General features: G+C 37.0%; 1 protein-coding gene across 6 annotated transcripts in view; it reads right to left on the bottom strand.

Moving 5' to 3' along the window:
• Positions 1–17,378, bottom strand: part of Ltbp1 (latent transforming growth factor beta binding protein 1) — a 401,517-nt gene that overhangs the window by 15,572 nt on the left and 368,567 nt on the right. For all 6 annotated transcript variants that reach the window (XM_027933415.2, XM_071601479.1, XM_071601480.1 and 3 more), the window contains 5 exons: positions 16,531–16,707; positions 15,712–15,798; positions 13,639–13,767; positions 12,816–12,956; positions 11,413–11,583 (listed from right to left, as the gene is read on the bottom strand). In XM_027933415.2, the coding sequence (XP_027789216.2) occupies positions 11,413–11,583; positions 12,816–12,956; positions 13,639–13,767; positions 15,712–15,798; positions 16,531–16,707 (705 nt within the window). The remainder of the gene's footprint in view (positions 1–11,412; positions 11,584–12,815; positions 12,957–13,638; positions 13,768–15,711; positions 15,799–16,530; positions 16,708–17,378) is intronic.

The raw sequence follows: 17,378 nt of genomic DNA, 5'->3' as shown, positions 1-17,378 counted from the left end.
AAGTGAAGGAGTATGTTTTCCCTTTACCAGGGTTTGTTTTTTCCACTCTCCTGACTCTGAGGCAAACTATGTTTATTTTTCTCCTAATATACCTTTAATCAGTGACTGCCATATGATCACAATCAGAATGTGACTTCTTTCCTTATCCATTGCACTGCCAAAACACAGGTTTTAAAAAAAAAATACATCCATGCCTTAGCTTTATTTCTTGTATTTTTCAAGTTCACTCCGTCCCATCTTTGTACTTGCCTCCTCTGCTATTTGTTCCCATTTGCCTCACCCCTTCGACAAGTCCAGTATCTTTTTCCCAGTGTAGGAACAGAGGCTCTGAAGGGCCACGTAATCCCTGTCTGGCTGGGATCCATCAGGGTGGTAGGGAGGCCCAGTGGGATGAGCCCCTCCTTTTAGGAGAGTAGATCTGATTCTCAAGGGAATTGGATAAAAGGCTTTATTTTTCCTGACCTTTTATTACCTTGAGAATTGTGTTAGTCAGCTTTTTGTTGATTTGACCAAAATATGGGACATGAACAACTTAAAGGAAGAAAGATTCATTTTGGCTCACGGTTCCAGAGGTTTCAGTCCATGATCAGCTCCACTATTTTGGGCCTGAGGAAAGGCCCATCATGGCAGAAGGACATGGAAGAGGAACGTTACCCAGCTTAAGGCACCCAGGAAGAGGAGGGTCGGGGGTTGTTTGCATGTGGGGAGGGGCAGGATAAATCCTCCTAGGCAAGCGCCCCCCCCCCCCCACCTACTTCCTCTCCCTAGGTTCCACTGCCTACAGTTTGTAGGCACCTTTCAATAATGCCATCAGATATGAGTCCCTCAATGAGTTAATCCCCTGATGAGGTCAGAGCCCTCCTGATCCAATTACTTCCCCAAAGCCCCACCTCTGAACATGACTGCTCCAGATCTAAACCATAACCAAAATTACTGCAGCGGAAGATGCTGATTGTAAAATATATATCAATCATACATGGAAACAACTTGGGGGTCCCCTGTTACCATGGGAACGTTAAGAACACATTCTATGTCTCACATATGGCTGGGTAGACTCACACTGTGAGTCTGGAGGTCTCACGTCCTGATTTTAATTCTCTATTGACTGACTCAATCAGTTTTGAATTTCTCCATCGGGTAACCTCAGCTGGCCAAACGTGGTAATTTTGCTACAAAAATAATGGAGCAAATTAATCTGAGAATACTGACACTTTTCTGTTAAAAATTTAACAGCAAGTTTTTTGGTTTCATTTCTTCCTTATTATTATGGGTAGCTATTGTTTCTAAGAGAATCCTATAAAAGAATCAGACAGGCTTTGTGACTTCACTTTGAAATATAATTGATTTTAGAGTTAGGATATGCGTTGAATAAGAATTAAGGGAATTTGATTTAAATTTATTAGGTGATTCAATTTGTTGTAATTAAGTTTGATTTACCAGATTTATAAGAGCTGCTTAAATATTTAAGAAGAAAATGCTTACTAAGATTGTGGGCTGCCCTTTTCAGCCAAATAAAGTACTTAAGATCAAATGCATAAAATGTGTAAGTGAAGACCAAAGTCTTCGTGAAATTGTCAGAAGTTATGTCTAAAAGAACAAGTTTAATCTCTTCTCTGAGACATAAATAATGAAAGCATAAAAATCTATTTCATAGAGGTGGATGATAAAAATGGGTATATTAATTTCTTAAAATCTGGGTTTTAACATTTATAAAATGGATGTGTCAAATGTTCTTTCAAAATCCAACAGTAAATGGTTGCATAAGCCTCACTCAGACATCACCGTCAACTGGTAATTTAGGAGCCTGCAGGACACACGTGGAGCTCTCCTACAAGTCTGCAGTGTGATTCTAATCTGCGCTAGTCCTGAATCCCTTGCATTGTGCATCGTTTTTGTTTCTTGTTTCCTTTCAAAAAGACTTCTAGCGCTGCGTAACCAGGTAGCCCTGTGAAATAAGCATCTGTACAACGTATTTCCTGGAACAGGCTTTGATCATAATCACTAACACCTATGAAGTATTATTTACTGTGTGCCTCCCACCTGCATCATCACAATTAACCCTCAAGCGACCCCCCGCGGCAGGTGTGGATAATGCCACTTTACAAAGGAGAACTAACAATCATCACATTACAGCAAAGAGCTGTATGTGCATAATTCATGACTGAATTTGATTTTGCAACAATCCCTTTATAGAAGGAAAAGTATTTGCACTTTTCCATTGGGAGGGGCAAAAGGAAGCTTTCTAAATCAATAATATTTTAAAATGAGGAACAATATAAATTGCTCACTGGCCATTCCATATGGCATCTAAGAGGTGGACCATTTGTCTGTTGAGAATACACCCAGTGGGCACGGTGTGTTTACATTATGTCCACAGACACGTTAGCCACTCCATTCAGGAGGACTTCTATATCCTTCTAGTTTAATTTTCCATTACAATTGATTTAATAGCTACATAATGCTCAGGATCTCTGATCAAAATAATAAATACTTTCATACTAAGACAGTATGAATTATCATAACCTTACAAAGAGGTCTCAATTTTGGATAAAGGAGACTGAAGTAGCTTGTCCAGTGCAATGTGCAGACCCGTGACAAAAACACAACATCCCTGGACCGCCTGACCCAGAGGCGGTGACCATTTGCTGTGTCTCACATGTAGGATGTTCCAAAGTTATTAACATTCTTTGGAAACATATTTCTTGGAAAAGCCTTAAGTCATGACAGCTGAGAGGCCTTTTGCAACTATTGCCCAGTTATAATATTTTTTCAAGTTCAGTCTGAGAGTCAAATCCCTGTATTCCTTCACACCTCTAAGGGTATTATGAAACTTCTTACATTTAGATCTTTGGGAACATTAAGAGCCGTGTATGGCTATGAAGGAAATCACTACCCCAATTGTTTTAATGCAGATTCCAAATTGTTTTCATTTTTTCAAAACTCTATGGACATACTGGGCTAGATTAGCTATTAGAATGTATTCCAAAATTTTGTGATAGCAAATGGTGAATTTATTAAATAAGGGTGTCATTTGTACATTTTAATGACATAGTATGTAGGAATAAAAATATCCTAATTCTAAATTTCCTTTTCCATTCCATTAGATACAAACTGTACAGGTGTTCAAACTTCTTTGCCTAATATATAGGAGGTGTTCAATAAATAATAAGATGAAGGAATATATAAATAACTTAAAACCAAAAACAGGTAAATTATAAATAATTGAGAGTTCAATTCAGATAATTTATCTCTTCTTATAAAATGTAAGATGTGCATAACTTACATGCAGTAATAATTTTTCTTAGGAAAACAAGAAGTAGGAATAATTCTTACAAATACCTTTCATTCCCTTATAGAATAGTCCACCTAAACAGAAGGAAATTAGGAATTCTGACATAGCTTTCTTTAATAGATCCCCACTAAGTCTACATCTACAGCATGGCTTTGTGCTTTTTTTCTTCTATTTCACAGGCACTAAATAAAAATCCATTTTTTCAAAAATGATTCCTTTAACATTAACATGGGGATACAGCAATGAACAAACTACACATAATCTGTGCCCTCGGGGTTCAAATCCTAGTTAGAATTTTCTCTTAATTTACATCTTGAGGAAAACAAGGTGCTGAGAGCCCTTTATTCCGGATAGCACATTAGGGTTACCACACAGGAAGTGGAAGCTATGTCCTTCAACATCTTCCCCAGAGCTCGTGACCTTTTTCCTATACCATTCTAGTGCTTGTAGCTTTAGCATTTAAGAAACTGTTCTGAATGCATAAACATTCACATTGCAAAAAAGAACTCAAATAGTAAAAAGGGGATCAACTGATAAAGTCACCTAGCTAAATATGTTCTTCCTTTCCATTTTTTATGCAAGGGATGGTTTACTAAGTATATGTTTTATGCCTTTCTAAATGTGAATTAGAAATCATTCTACATTAGGTTCTATAGATGTCTCATTTTAAAAATGACTGCATAGTTTTTACACTGCACAGATGCCCAATAACTTATGTACCAATTCCAAGTGACAGAATTGATTCCAATTTTTCCTTATTAAGCTGTAAGTATATTTTCTTTCTACCATTCAAGTACATCTATAGGATGAATTCCCAGAACTAGAATTTTTTAATTAGATGTGTCTATACATATCTTCATACTGTTCTCCTTGAAACACAGAGGACCCAGACCTCTCTCTCTCTCTCTCTATATATATATATATATATTTTTTGTTTGTTTGTTTTTAATAAGGAGTACCCTCCAAAATAAAAACAAACAGTATAGTATTCATTATACATAAACCATTAACATTATCATTATCAAGTGTTATATACTGTACATAACTATTTGAGTTATACTTTTATACAATTGTCAGGACAGTGGGTTTCTTTATACCAGTGTTATCACCAACAGGTAATATATCATGCTCTGATGTTACAATGAATACTATGTCACTAGATGATAAGAATTTTACTGCTCCATTATAATCTCATGAGACCATTTTTATCTCTGCAGCCCATCATTACTGAACTGTCATTATGTAGCACATGCCTCTGCTAATGACAGAAGGCCAGGTACATTGTTTTCCATCTTGCTTTTTTTCATTTAATGATGTAACTCAAAGATCATTTCACATCAATACATATAGACATTCCTTATTCATCTTTTTCATTGAATGAGTGTACATTCATATTAGTTTAACCCCGTCCTCTGTTAATGGACATTTAAATTGTTTTCAATTTTACTGGTATTAAAGATAATAAAAATCTTTTGATTTAGTGAGGATTGCATTTGACTGAAGGTAAAAGAAAATCCAACTTAAAAAGTAAACAGGGTATAGTTTTCTCTGACAGCAAAGAGCCTAGAGGAAAGAATTCCAAAACATAGGCCCCACTTCTCTCTATATATTTTGATCATCATTAGTGTTTCTTTAAAATTTGTAAGAGTTTTCAATTTCTTTTGTGCCATTTCTGTCTCCTTTGGGACATTTTTTTTTAAAAAAAAAACAACCAATATCACCTTTCTATACCTGAACTCTTTCACCAAGAGCACTTCAAAAGAACTGATTATGAAGTACAGAAGCAGCATGCTTGCCTAGCATGTGCAAGGAATTGGGTTCAATCCCCAGGAACACACACACCAAGTGCTTCAAAGGTGGACACCTGTACTGTAGAATATCATACTACCAATAGGTGGCACTCTCAACACAGTAGAGAGGCCCTATCAAGAAAGCTCATGTACCTAATTTTCTTTCATTTGTTGATCAAAAGATTTTTATTTCTGTGAGATACCTTATATATCTTGTAATTCACAGGTATGTTCCAGAAATTCTAAGTTTATACTTTTAAGAGTGCCAATAAAAAACATTAAAAACTCATTTAAAAATGATAAGCATCACCATCATCTTGATTTATCAAGAATTACTGACTTGCTTTAATTCATTAGTTGACTGAACATATATTCTCTATTATGCCCACCAACATGTTCAGGGATACAGACTTGATGACACATCAACTCTGGTTTTGCTATGCTCACTGTTATAACTAAAATGGTGGTTTTTCACACAACATGAAAAAAATTTTAAATCTCTATTTCTTCACGTTAATTTTTTAAAAAATTTTCAATGTGTCTTTATAATATGTAGAAAGCACATCCATTCCCCATCCCTCCCCTCAGGTGAACCCACAGACACACACAGGGAAATATCTGTACTCTCCCCACCCAGCAACAATATGGCAGCAACACCAAGAAGGACTGATTAGGACACTGTGTGACATATTTAACTGCATGTCCATCGTAAAATTATTCCCCTGGACGCAAGCTAGTAGCCAATAGGAAAATAAATTGCTAAAAAAAAATGTTCAGGTAGATGAAATTTTTACTCTGAAACAGAGTTTGTATGAAGACAGTTCTCATGACAAGATATCAACCCAGTTTTGAGGATGACTTATCATCATAATGAACTATTAAGGACCTTTTAGGGTGTAGTGCACTTTGTTACTTTTATATCTTAAAGTACACTATTTATTTAAGATGTATCTCCAGGCCTTGGGGCAAAAGGGACTCAGATAACACTGAAGTGGCAAGAACACAGATTCTAGATCCAGGATGCCTGGATTTGACTGTCATTTCATGATATTTGACTATGGCAGTTACCCTAATCTTTCTGTGACTCAGATCCTCTTCCAGAAATAGGACATAACTATATACTTAAGGTGGCTTGAAGAATTAAATATCTTAATAGGTGGAAAGTATTTTAAACAGTGCCTGGCACAGTACTATATGTATGTTATTTTATAGCTGAGACCCCAAAAACCCAAGCCACAGGAAATTCATACTCCAATAAATTCCATATCCACCAAGATCTCAAAGTTCCAATAATTGTATGATTTCCTTCTAGCATGGTACTAAAAATTCAAGGAAAGATCAATTACCACCCTCTCTCATTTATGATATGAGTAATTGACTTGTTTTTCTTGAGTTTGTTTTCCTAATAGCTTTTTTTAAAGAGACTCGTATGACAGTATGATAAAGAGATCAAATCTGAGGATCCTTCCAATGCAATTCAGTTACCAAAATAATTTTAAGAGTGGGAAGGATCAGAGGAGAGGAGAGAAAGTAGAAGCAGGGACAGGAATAGAACAAGAGAAGTTTCCAGAGTTCTAGAAGTGGGAGGGGAGGCTCCATCCATGACCACTGTGCAAAACTGACCACCACCACAAATAACCTGGAACTTTCTCCAATTATAGCCTGCTGTTTGACCTTGGTGACTTTAGCTAAGGACTGAAATGAGATCTCAAGCGATTCTAGAAATGTACTGAATTATACAATCAGGCAATTGTCCTCATGTACAGTTACCCCGACACAATCCATCACCTTCCACTCATTTCCCCTGCATGTAGCACCAACCCACGAGATGCCATCTAACTTCAGGGAACGCCACTGAGGGAGCTAGCCGCTCCTGCCTCCTCCACCCACCACTATTCTCGGGTATGGCTGCGGCTTTAGCAAGAATTAATGCCCGTGACCTATTGGACCCGAAGTGTGAAAGCCAGCTCCAGAGCCAAAGCTTTACTTTACACCGCACTTTAATGCTCAAACCTGACGACAAGTGGTACGATTTATTCTTCAAATTCCACCAGCACTGTTTCCATCAGTAACTAATTGTTCCCCAAAGCAGTGCTGCTTCCTAAGAAACTGCAAAGTTCAGTGTCTGGCAGGGTGGGATTAGTCCAGTGTTAAGGTTAACAAACACATAACCTGGTCCATCACAATATCAAGACATCTAGAAACAGCACGCTTAAAAGACACAAAGACAGGAATTATGAGCATATGAGTTAAGTTTCAAAATCCACACATTCTTTGCTTCCTCTCAACAAGTAATAACTACCAGCATTAAAGTAGGCTTTAACAAAAAGTCAGGTGCTGTTCAATGTCTTTGGAGCCTTGTTAGTGTAGTCTAAGGACTACCAGCAGCAGTTTGATGCTTGGAACTTTTAGATAGAAATGCAGAATCCTGCACCCGCGACCTCTACAATGAACTGCAATCTGATTTTTGATACAATCCCCAGAAAACTGACCTACTCATTAATGTTATGAATCAGTGGTTTAGAAGAGAGACTTATTTTGAGAAAAATTATTTATGCATTTGTCAATCCTCAGTTCATATACAGGTGCTATGACGTAATCATGTATTTTATAAGATCCTTAGATTTCAGTTACATTTGAAAATGCATTGGATCAGAGACACCTAGCAGTAGTAGTAATAACTGTTTATATTTTCTGAAGTCTTATCATATATTGAGCACTATTTCATGTTTATTTTACCACTTTACTATCATAGTATTTAATTATCAAAACAACCCTGTGAGGTAGGTGATGTTATTTTCACATGAGGAAACTGAGGCACAGAGAGACGAGATAGCAAGGTCATGCACATAAGAAGTTGCCAAGCCAGGATTTGGGGCCAGGCAATCTGGTTCCAGAGCCCATGCCCTGATTCCTCTCAGCTATAGTACTGCAGAGAAATGTGCCCAACAGAAGGTGTTTAGTGTACTTGTGACTGGAAGATCAGGTTTAACCAACGGAATGCCAACTCTTCATCAGATCTTCAGAAAACCTGTTCCACTTGGGCATGGACTTCTCTCAGATACACTCTTCCTGACTTTAGTTCTAGCACCATAATTCTGGTCTTATAAAATAAATGTGCTTTCTGGGCTGCCTAACAAATTCCTTTACTCCAACTGACACATGTAGAACAATGGTTTCCAATGTGTTCCCTGGAACCTAAAGTATGATACAGTATACATTTCTTCACATTCATTCATTCGAATTTGCAATTAAAAATGTGTTTCTTAAAACCTCCATTGAAAATAATTGATGCACCATTCTAAAATCCATCTTAGAAGAGATTTCATATTTAAAATAGAATTCATGTTTAGAATATTGATAATTATTCTGAAATTCATTTCTTGATTCCCTAGCTATATTATGATACTACTAGGAAACTGTACTATCTTTAGATTTTAATTACATTTAAAAATGCATTTGATCAGAGACACCTAGTTGAATATTTGTTGTTTTTTTTAAACTCAGTCAATTAAATTTGATTATCAAAGGAACTGCCTAATCAAAGACACAGGCACTAAAATTTTAATATTTAAATATTTATATCATAGGACTAGGTTAGAGACAGAATAAAATGTAAATATATGCAAACCTTTTCATAAAGGAGTTCCCATAACCAAAAGCATACTGTCACCCAAATGTCAGGGCTATAAACAGAATATGTACAAAAAACTTATAAATAAATTTTTAAAAGACATAGAATTCAGCAAAAAAGGACAAAGAATATGATGAATAATTCACTGAGAAAGACAAATCAACTATAAACATGAAAAAATATGTTCAAATTTCCTAGACTACCTTTGCACCCAACTGATAGAAACCATTTTAAAGGGGTTAGGGGCATAGCACAGTGATAAGTGTTTGTGCTTAGCAAGCATGAGGCCCTGGGTTCAGTCCCCAGCGTGAACAACAAAATTTAAAGACACTGATAAAAGCAAATGAAGAAGGAGGCATTTCTGAATACTGCCAATATAAGTGTGAACTTTTACAATATTTTCAGGAAATAAATTGAAAGCATACATACTTCTTGACCCAGTATCTTTATAAGAATTTTCTTCCTAAGGCACTCCTGCAGGTGCCTATGTGAAGGCTCGTTGCAGCATTATTTATAGCAGCAAATTAGGACTGGGGTGGGGAAAGGTTGGGGAGGAATTACACAAATGGCTAGCACAAGATGTGGTAAATAAACCACAGGGCATCTATACAACAGATTCTGCACAGCTTCTCGAGTTACCATCTTTCACCCATTTTAAGATACCCCAGATTGTAAATGTCCTCCCATCACCAGATGTTAACATGTAACAGGATGGCCTGTGGCCATTTTCAGGTGCCACTGGTTATCAGATGACTCCAATTTCAGAGATGCTGAAATTGCGATCATCTGATAGTGCAAAACAAAAAAACAAAGTGTAATGTAGATTGGTGACATTGATTTCAGTTTTCAATATTCTGTTATATATATATATCTCATAATAATAACAATGTGTAGGAAAATCTAAGGGGATAAAAACCCAGCTTTCAAGGATGAGCATCTTAAAGGTAGGAAGTTCACCTGTGAAGGGATAGGTGGAAGGGAACATAATATCTTTGATTATTTATTCTTTAGAAGAAGCATGTATTAGGGTTGAGGTTGTGGCTCAGCGGCAGACTACTGGCCTAGCATGTGCGAGGCCCTGGAGCCTCAGCACCACATAAACATAAATAAATAAAATGAAGGTATTGTATCTAACCACAACAACTAAAAAAAATGAATATTAAAAAAAGAAATTATAAAAAAAGAAGCATGTATCATTTTTAAAATGAAAAAATATTGCATAAAGATCAAAGGAAAAAAAGTTGAGGTGTTAGAACATTGTGAGAAAATGACCCAAACTTTAAGTGCTCACTCTACTAATTTCACTTTCATCTCCTAGGGCATCCGCCTCTCGGGCACAAGACAACAGAAGCACTAGTAACCACACCCTGTTCTGCCCAAGTCCTCCCAGCCTTTACAAACAACCCAGCAAGGGAGAAATAGGTGGCCCAGCTTTGCAAATGAGCTACGCAGGGTGAGGCAATTTCCCTCTGAGCATGCAGCAGCTGTGGCAGATTTCAGATTCAGCCCATCTGGCCCCAGAGCCAATAGCTGGCTGCCATCTATGCCTTTATTTATTAATTTTTTTGTCCTCTGGTATTCATTTTCTTTTTGTGGCATTTCAAATTATTTTCTTTTTTCATGCTACATTGGTTTTAAGTTATTTCTAAGCCGGAAAGTTAATTAATAAATAGCTTGAAAGAAAAATTCTAATTGAATTAACTGAAAGTTAATGCAATTTCTCTCTTCAAGAAATTCTTCTTCTTTTAACTATCCTGAGAATGTACTCATTACAAAACCCTTCATTTTACACCCACACATTGTTTTTCTAGCTTTAACACATCAATTTCACAAAATGATACTCCAAACACGTTCAAGTGCCTTTCTTTTAAATGAGAAGTGGTTAAGAGGGAAATGAACCATTGGTGGACAACCCAACAGACACTGAACAGCCCAGCCAGGAAACCTGGCACAAGCCCCTCTAGCCGCCCTCCAACACTTAGGAGGTGGGACAAAGCTGGGGCCTGAGCCTGTCTCATTTTTTCCATTTGACCAAAGATTTGATGGCAGATCTAAAACTTGAAAGCAGATTTGTTTAAATAATTTTTCATTTACTTCTACTTTCTTTCCTTTTTGTTCTAATCCTTTTCTTATACAGATTGAGTATCTCTTATCCAAAATGCTTAGGATTAAAAGTGTTTCAGATTTTGGAGTTTTTCAGATTTGGGGATAGTTGCATAGAATCTCACCAGTTGAGTAGCCCTAATTCTAAAATCTGAACTTTTGGGAGCATTTCAGACTTTGGATTGTCAGGTTTGGTATTTCTCAATACAGGCTGAGGTTAAATTTTGGACTTTGACCTAGAAGGATCTAATATATTTTGCTATATGTAGAAACTGCTAGGAATGAGGATTATAGAAAATAAATGAAGTATTAGGAAATATACAGACATACGTCACCAATGGCCAAATTTTGTTTCTTCAGGTCATTTATCATTCTTTTGGGAAATAGAATGATGGTTTCAAAAATTCATGACAGGGTTTGGCATGCAGGTAACCAACCAGAAGCCATAGACTTATCCAATCCTATGTACATACACACCTGTGATAAAGTAAGACCCAAGGAGTGAAGACATAAAAGAGAAACGTCAGGCTCCAGAGGAGGTGAGAAGAACCTGCTGCAGGTTTCTTGCAGAAAAAAAGTGGATCTGGGCTTACCTGAATCCTTCATGGGGCAAAGCGCACACTGCATTCCCCAGGCCTCTCCATACAGACAGCAGCACTCGGTGTATGTTGTCTGCTTCCCTACAAGAGGACGGCTACACACATACTCTTCGCTCAGATGTTCCCAGCACAGATCTTGGTAGACATCGGTTTCTTCTATTTGTTCTAAAAGGGAAGCGATGGTTCCTTGACAATTGCACTGTTATTTCATCAACACTGTGGTGGAAGCCAGTGAGCGTCAAAGTTTCCATTCCTACTACTAAGAGTGACTTCCAAATAAAAGTCTGAATCTAGCCTGGTCTTTCCACAATGAAACCTCTGTCATCTCCAATTGAGTGTCATTCCACCAGCTAAAATTCAGACTGCCCATCATGTTCCAACTAAATCCTTGCTTCCATAGCTTGCATTGTCATATAAAGTGACCCACTATCTTGTCCTTGAGAGACTTCCTCCAGTCTTCACTTTTTCACATTTACTCCTTTGTCAGATCCTACCATTTCTCTCTAATTTTTTCTTCTTTTTTGATTCATGCTTTGTCACTTATTTCATCTGCCAGCACTCTGGACGAGAACAGTTCTCCTCAGTTCTAATCTTTCTACCTTTCAACTGACTTCACCCAAAGCAATCTCTTGAATATGGTGATTGATTGATTAGCTATGCCCGTTATTTTCTTTTAAAGATTTATTTTTTAGTTGTAGTTGGACACAATACCTTTATTTTACTTATTTATTTTTATGTGGTGCTGAGGAGCGAACCCAGGGCCCTGCACGTGCTAGGTGAGTGCTCTACTGCTGAGCCACAACCCCAGCCCAGCTATGCCTATTATTAATGGCATGTCACTTCATCAGATATGAACAGGGATTCCTACCAATGGATTTCAGGGCTTCCTACCACTTTGTAGAACTCCACCCTCTGTTTCTACCTAGCCTCATCTGTGTCTTTCCCTCCAGATTAGATTCAAAGAAACTGTTTTTACTACATAGTGTTATTTATTTTTCCATCTGTATATTTTCACAGCACACCATATGATATCGTCTTAAGGCTTACCAAAGCTCTCAAATTTGACACAGTATGTCCCTGATTAGCCTTCCCTAAACTTACATCTTCCTCATCTGCCTCTGAAGGTCAAGTATGATGACCTCGGGCTTAGAAGAGCTCTGCCTTCTGCTCTGTGCTACTCTGTATCCTGCTGCCTGGTTGGTGAGTATGTTCAAAACATTAAAGCTCTCACATGTCAATCATATGCATCTTATTATTTCTCTTAGAATCTCACTTTAGTTATTTCAAAATATTCAATAAATCAATTTTTCTAGTTTTTAGTAGTTCACACTTTGGTCAAAACACAAACCTTATGGTATTTATCTAGACATAAGTTTGCATCTCATATCCAAACATACCATTTGATTCTGTTGGTCGGATACATCTTTTTTCTGAAGCATCCAGGACCATTGGATGGGTACAAAAGCAGTTATAAGAGCCTTCTGTGTTAACACACTGGCCATCAATACAACTGTTGGGATCTTGACATTCATCCATATCTGAAGAGAAAAAAAAAAATTACTAAAGCAAATCAGCAATCAGTTGTACCTCATATACTTACTCAAGTTAACACATAGCTAAATTTAGTCCAGATTCCAGAGGCTGCCGCAAGTTTAATTAACTACAAATCATCATCCAAAAGAGAACGGCTCTGACTCTAAAAACGTTAAGTTGTACTGACTGCAAAAATAATGTTGCCGCCACCACTGGTATTAAATATGGAAAGAAAACATCTATGAACAGGATACGTTTTGAAATTTAAGATAAAATGCCTTTTTATGATATTTTTAAAGTTATTTCCTTTTCTATGCTTTTCTGCCTAGTGTATATGGTTTTCTGCTTTAAGCATTAGAGTCTGTGTCAGCATTTTAAAGTGACTTTCACTTGCTTGGTATGAGTGATGAAGCAGGAGGCTCCACAGACCAAAAGGACATTTCAGTTATACCAGTGACCGGAATTATAATTCCACATTGAATATTAACTGTTTGAAATCCATTCAAATAGTTGGTGGTTTTATTTTTCTTAAATTTCAAAAATCTTGCTTAAGAAAGAGATCCATGAAACATTTATACATTGTTTTAACATGTGATTTAGATTCAAAGAAATTGTTTTTACTACATAGCATTACTTATTTTTTCCATTTGTATATTTCACACCATATGATATCCTCTTAAAGCTTACCAAAGCACTGCAATTTGACAGGATCATAGTATGTCCCTTGCTTACAGTAGCATTCATAACCAGGCTGAGTGTTCAAACAGAAACCATTTTTACAGATCTCCTGTCCAAAAAGTAGGCATTCATCGGCATCTATGGGGGAAAATTGAGAAATACCAAAGAGGAGATAGTTTAATCTTCCCACAAGAAGAAACTAATATTGAGCTTCAAATGAAATATTATATTATTTACATTCCAAAGAATCTTAAAGACCCAGAATATACAAATTCTTAAAATTAGGTATAATTGATAGATACAGAAATGTAAGCAGATGTGGTTTGTCTGTGGAACAATGACCCAAAACATTATCAGAGAAGGTATATTTGTAATACAGCACCTGAGATACTACTTTAAGTTTGATGAAATAATCTATGGATTCCATATTGTTACCAGGATATTTTCTAAAGAATAGACCTTTTAAGAAATGTGCCTTTCTAGGAATGTATATTCTGGCCCATTCACTAGTTGAAATGTGTAGAGCTGTCAACAAGAGTTTGATGGAACCTGATCAAAGTCTTCCATGATTATAAAGATAAGCTAACAAAAGTATAAATTGCTAAAGGGGTTGGCAGACCCATTCCCCCATAGAATTAAGGTCTCCTGGCCATCACTTAAATTTACATAATGATAAACTGAAAATAAGGGTATACTGCCTTGATTAAAATTGAAAGGATTAAATAAGATAATTCACATGGCAGACTCAGTATACACTCAGGCATGGGCAGATGCTCAATTCTAGCATTTCACAGCTAATATCAGCTAGCACCCATTTCAAAAATTAGAGACTCCATAGATGACTTGTTCAGATTCACACACATGGAAAATGGCAAAGCCAAGTGCAGTGAACTTAGGGCTGGCTGGATCTGAACCCAGTCTTCTTCCAACCACTTCCAGCACTATTCAGGCAGGGTGAGGAGGCACTTATTTTTTATATAAGAGAGGATGGCTTTATGGTGGAACTAGGGTTCTGTTCCATAACATGAAGTGAAATTTAACTACATCCCTGTAAAAATATAGTATGTGATAATTGTGAACTTGAAAACCATTTGACACATATTACAGACCAAGTCTTGTTATTCAATTGGACTAAATCATAGATGTATTTTAAAAACACAAATGGAATTTCTTATCCAGCTACTGAATTATTCCATATTATTCAAACACTTGTTTTCCAAAAATGGATGAACAATAAAAATATTATTATAGTCTCTTTTCCACCCACTTAGTAGTTTTAAATATTAAACTACAATGAAAAACAATCACTTTGTGCATAAAAGGTTATAATATATCTACTATGAAAATGTCAAAAGTAAGCATTTAATGAGAAAATATTCATCCATTAAAATATTCACAAAAATTAAGAGGCTGCATATTTACTTTAGAGTTATATGATAGCAGCATTAAATGTGTAAAACTTCCTTTTTGGTTTTGTTTTGTTTTTTGCAATACTGGGGACTGAACCCAGGGCCTTCCCTCCATTATGGAATTACATCCCCAGTCCTAAAACATCTACTTTTTGTTTTCTTCTTTTCCATTCCTCATTATGAATGTGTGGCTCTTAGTACAAGGTCCTAGAAATAGTAGGGTTAATTCTAAAAAGGCACGAACCTTGACTCTATTGATGACCACAGAAACACACATGTCAATGGCCCAACTCACAGGGTCATAATTTACATGACTTCTAATACACCCCGAGGATAACTGGACAAATTTAAGTATGAACTCAATGCAGAATTTTGTAGTGGTTTACACACATTATCTCACTTAATCCTCATTATAACCTCATTTCTATCTCTCAGATGAGCACACAACAACTCAGAAGGTGAAGTGACCTCCCATGGTCACATAGCCATGAGTGTTCTGACTCCCAAGCCTCATCTCTGATCAGAGATCAGAAACCTTCTTCCAGTGATAGAATTAAGGGCTTTGTAATTAGTTTCCATGGCCCCAAAGAACCCTCATTCTGTGTAACCCAAGCCACACTTCTAACTAGAACTTCTGACAGGTGTTGCAAATTCACAGCCACTTGACTCTGACCTTTGTAGTTCTCACCACCAATGTCGTAAGAGGATTCTCCAGCGGGGACAAAACCTTTCCCCCTAGGACACATTTCCGTGAATTCAGCTGAATTTAAAACAGACAAAAACCAAAAAGCAAATAAGTTGAAAAATAAAAACAAAGAATCAACCTCTTCCCTGCAGGCAGATTTTAAAATCAGTTTTACTTTCCCAGATTCAGTATCTTTAAGCAATTTAGGCAAATAAATTCAGAACAATCCCCTTTATTTTGGATTAGGTACAAATAAATCTAATGACTTATTCCATATTATTTATATACTTACATTATTTATAAATTTACTAACATTTTTTTAAAGCTCTCAATTCACCCATGTTTTATTTACCCATGTTTAACTGGACATTATGACTATTATTTTTGCACTATTGTGGTGTCTAGTATTTTAAAGGATCAATAAAAGCCCATAAAGCAAAATTTTAGCTTAAATATCCAAGCTCTATTTACAGTTAACGCTGTGTCATGGCTGGCAAAAGAGGTTGATCTTAATTTTAAAATGGAATAAAACAATTATCTTTTTGCCAAAGCATCTGACAGCACCCAAGTGTCTCAGCACTCCCATTGAGAGACAGAAGTTGAAGAATTCATATTGAAGTGGGAAGAGGGTGATGGCTCTAGCTCTGAATTACAGTCACCATAAGGTAACTTGCCCTCGAGTTGACTATGGCCGTGAATACATCATCCCAGGGCCTCAAAGTAAGAAACAAAATGAAATCCTCCCCAGGCCCGTGGACACCACATGTAAAAACACAAGTGCAAACGTCACACTGGGCTGCTTCTTACCAGTCCCCAGGACGGGGCAGGGGAAGATCTCACAGTTGTCTCCCCACCCGGCCCCTGATGTACAGCAGCATTCTTGTTTGGTGACGTTGGGGGCCAGCACGTTATCACAGAGACTGGCGTCATTGAGGTTATAGTAGCATTCTTTCTTTTCTTCTGTAGGCTGGTCCACATCTAAATCTAAACAGAGGAGAGAAAGTAAGAGGACCATCGGGAGGACACTTCAGATCTACCTAGGACACAACAGGGCAGAAACCACCATGGGAAAAAGTGACAGGATATGTTCATGGCAGTCCCCTTAACTGCTTTCCACGTTCCGCGTCAGGCTCTTCCACTTCAGGATAAAAATGCACTTAAATCCCAAATATTGGTGGATTTCTAACACACCCCAAGAGTGTAAATCTGTCGAAGCCATTTCCTTTGACGTTAACCAATTACTTTATTCTTGTAAATTTGGCTGTGAGTACAGTTTCCATCTCTACTTTCTTGCCAAACACAGGGCCATTCTTTATGGAGCTGTAACACCTACTTAAATCAATGAAAATGTTCCCCAACACTTGACCAGAGATCTGGGGCCACACATAATATTGAAGCCTTCGGTGGCTATTTGAATCAACCATGCCCCCAATCTTTTCTGAGCAGTATACAGCAGAAGTAGGAAAATACTGCAGTAACCTGGAGCCCATAAAATAATCTTTCATCACTGAAAATCTAGCCACTTAAATTATTGCAAATATATGACTTTGAAAGAAATAATGAGTGCCAGCTAAGCCTCAGCACAGAATTCCAAGTCTGGGTTCTAGTCCCACCTCATGTGTGTGTCCTAGAAGAAAATGCCTTCTAACAGACTC

Source organism: Marmota flaviventris, chromosome 14 (assembly GCF_047511675.1).
Source record: "Marmota flaviventris isolate mMarFla1 chromosome 14, mMarFla1.hap1, whole genome shotgun sequence".
In the NCBI taxonomy this organism is placed as follows: domain Eukaryota; kingdom Metazoa; phylum Chordata; class Mammalia; order Rodentia; family Sciuridae; genus Marmota; species Marmota flaviventris.
Note: the sequence above shows the minus strand (reverse complement) of the source record. Positions and strands in the feature narration are given on the sequence as shown.